At 62.1% G+C, this 3,145-nt stretch overlaps 1 protein-coding gene across 1 annotated transcript in view; it reads right to left on the bottom strand.

The window, feature by feature from the left end:
* Positions 1-1,384: 1,384 nt before the first annotated feature.
* CRIP2 (cysteine-rich protein 2) overlaps positions 1,385-3,145 on the bottom strand; it is a gene marked incomplete at its 5' end in the record, with an annotated part of 3,822 nt that continues 2,061 nt past the window's right edge. Inside the window, 5 exons of the mRNA XM_010180397.1 lie at positions 1,385-1,452; positions 1,600-1,657; positions 1,917-2,002; positions 2,423-2,491; positions 2,646-2,786. Of these exons, the coding sequence (XP_010178699.1) occupies positions 1,385-1,452; positions 1,600-1,657; positions 1,917-2,002; positions 2,423-2,491; positions 2,646-2,786 (422 nt within the window). The remainder of the gene's footprint in view (positions 1,453-1,599; positions 1,658-1,916; positions 2,003-2,422; positions 2,492-2,645; positions 2,787-3,145) is intronic.

The following is a 3,145-nucleotide window of genomic DNA, read 5'->3' as shown; positions in this document are numbered from 1 at the left end:
CTGCCCCACTGCTGTCGGGCTTGGCTTTCCCACCAGCAGACCCTGCTCAGCAAGCCCAGGCTGGGAGAAACAGTGTCACCTGCTACATAACATCCCTCCACTCATCTTCCACCTTGCAAAGCCAGTGAGCATCCCATCCACTGTCATCCCATCCCACGCCATCTGGGGGAGGACCATCACAGCAGGGTACCCACACTATCCCGGGACTGGAGGGAGGCTGCATAGCACACACAGCTTCACCCATCTCTGCCCAGAGCTGAGCCACACAATGTATCTCTCAAAACCTTTATTGTCAGCATATAACAAAAGTCAGCCCCGCAGCGGTGCAGGGAGTCCAGAAAGAGGGGGGTGCTGGCACCCCAGGGCTTGCTGCCCTGGTGGGTCCCCTGCACCAGCCCCCTCCCCGGCCTCCTGAGCTGCAGGGCTGGGCGTGCATAGAGGGGACAGGTGAGACAGGGGGGCACGTGTCATTCTCCAAAGCAAGGGGCACATTTACAACTGCTTATAAATAAACAACAACGAGAAACCTCTGACTCTGGGAGGCAGGTGGGCACCCTGCCACCGAGCCGTCAGCCCAATGCGCTCTGCCCTCCGAAGGCGCGGAGCAGCCCACTCCCCCCAGGGCTTTGGCTCGCAGGTCCCCCCAAAGCATGGACTCTGCCACCATGAGGGACTAGGTTGAGGGGAACCACCAACCCAAACCTGACTGGGTTGGGCACCTGCCCAGATGCATGTACAGGGATGCCCACAGGGTGCAAGGATGAGGATGCAGGGAGGTGCCAGACCCTGCAACCTCAATGGTGGCTGGGGTCAACCATGGGGCCTGGGGAGAGTGAGAGCCAGGGTGTGGAGAGCCCAGGAAGGGCAGTGCTACCGGAGCCCTCAGGAGACCCAGATGTCCTCAGCAGCTGGCGAGGAGCAGGGCTGGGCACCCTGACCACCAGCCCCCATCCACAAGTGCCACAGGATGCCTGCCCCGCTCTATTGGCCTCCGTGTCAGAGGCAGCAGGGAGCACCCTCCCGTGGTGTGACTCCTGCCACCACCTTCCCCTGCTCTCAGCCCCTCTAGCGCCACCCGCAGTCCCCTGCACATGGTGACATTCCCACATCCGCCCCACTGCCCCCTGCACTCCGGGGACTGCTAGGAGGGCTGAGGAGGGCAGAGCGCATTGGGAACCACCAGAGACACCTTTTACCTTTGCCTTTAAACACTGAAGCTTATATTAGAGACTATGAGATACAACCCGGAGGGCAGGGCTGTCCTGCCCAGAGTAGAGACAGCAGAGAGAGCACAGCTCCGTGGCCAGCCTGGCGAGGGTCTGCTCCCGCCGCCAGCAGGAGGTTAGTACAGGGACACAGAGCAGGCGTGGCAGGGGGATGCTGCCTAGGGCTGGTTCTTTGCCTCGGGGTCTTTGTCGTAGATGTAGCTTCCCACAGCTCCAGTGTTGACGCCTGCACGGGGGGAGAGGCAGGAGGGTGACGACCTGGACAGGAAGGTGGCACGCTCCAGGGGGATGTCCCCTCTGGGCACAGGCATCAGCCCAGGTGGGACGTGTGCCTCCAGACCAACACCCCACCCCATGTGCCCCCAGCACTCACCCTTTGGCCCAAAGAGGATCCCATAGCAAGGCTTGTGGCAGTACGGCTGTCCGTCATGCTGTGCGGGGCAGAGAGACGCATGTCACCCAGGGCAGGGGGATGGGGAAAGGCCAGTCCCCAGGACACGTCCCACTCTGCTCACCCCCTGCAGATACCCCCACCCCAGCATCCCCAGCACTCCCAGGCTGCAGGAGCTGCTCCCACCAGCCCTGCCCTACCCTCTTGCAAAGGCAGGGGCTGCCCAACAGGTGGGGTATGGTTCAGCTGTGCCCCACGGGCATCCCCCAGTCATGCTGGGGGGGTTGGGGCATCCTTACCTCAGCATGGCCCCCTGGGGTCAGTGTCTTACTGCAGCGCTCGCAGCGTAGGCAGGGACGGTGCCAGTCCTTTCCCAGTGAATCGGCTAGAGCGGGGACAAGGAGAGAGGGTCCCACCAGCCCCCCTGCACAAGTGCCAGGGGGGAGCACGCCCCATTGGGGCATCACCTCTGCATACAAAATCCTGAGACCACTCCAAGCACCCCAGCCTCCCGCGTCTCTCCCACCCCTCGCAGGTGACAGATGTTGACCAAGGACAGTTATTAAGTCCATGCCACCCACCTGAGGAGGTGACAGCAGGAGATGTGATGCAGATGAAGCCCTGCACCCAGGAGGACCCATCCCTGCAGGCTCCTTGGGCACATCTCTCTGTGTCCCCAACCTCATCTCTGCGCCAAAACCCCCTCCCAGACCCTCTACGTGCCCCAGGGATCCTTCACGGCGCCCCAGCACTGTGGGGCCATGCCACCCCAGGGCATGCACCCACTGCCCACTCTCCACCTTACCGAAGTAGACTCTCTTGCCACAGCGCGGGCACATGTTGGGCTCCCCAGTGAAGGTGGTGACGCTGGAAGCTAGAAGGAGAGAGGGCATGGGCAGAGGAAGCAGGAGGAGATCTCAGCCAGGACACAGGGGTGCAGAGGACCCCTCAGCGCACACCCTGCACCCCACGCCATCGCCAAACATGGTGGCTCTGGGCAGGGCTGCCCATCCTGCCCTGCCCCTCACCTTTGCTGGGTCCCTTGGGTGGTGCGGCGTTCACCTTCCTCTCCTCCACCTTCGCTGGGTGCTCGATGGGCCCTGGAGCAGTCTGCCCCTCAATCTGCGGCTTGTCATAGATGTAGGACCCAGCGCCGCCAATGTTCACCCCTGCAGTGGGGCAGAGAGAGGCTGTGGTGGCCTGGGAGCACTCGGGTTCTCCATCCTCCCCCCAGCCCCTGTCCCACCTCCCCCAGCCCCACTGAGCCACCAAGCCACTGCAGACACATCTGCACCTCGGCCTGGCTTGCTTTCTCCTGACCCAGGCTTCCTCCAGCCACGTCTGGGATAGGAGAGCAACTCCACCTTCTGTCTGAATGGGAATATGTTTTTTAAATATATATAAAAAAAAAAAAGGGCAGCTGTCAGGACAGATCCCTCCCTCTGGCAGCTCTCCTCTCCCTCTGCACAAGGGGATGGCAGGGGCAGGGCTTCAAAGTGCTGGCACGATGCTCAGCCCTTGCTAGCCT

Source organism: Mesitornis unicolor, unplaced genomic scaffold, assembly GCF_000695765.1.
Source record: "Mesitornis unicolor isolate BGI_N332 unplaced genomic scaffold, ASM69576v1 scaffold6973, whole genome shotgun sequence".
NCBI classification, from domain to species: Eukaryota; Metazoa; Chordata; class Aves; order Mesitornithiformes; family Mesitornithidae; genus Mesitornis; species Mesitornis unicolor.
Note: the sequence above shows the minus strand (reverse complement) of the source record. Positions and strands in the feature narration are given on the sequence as shown.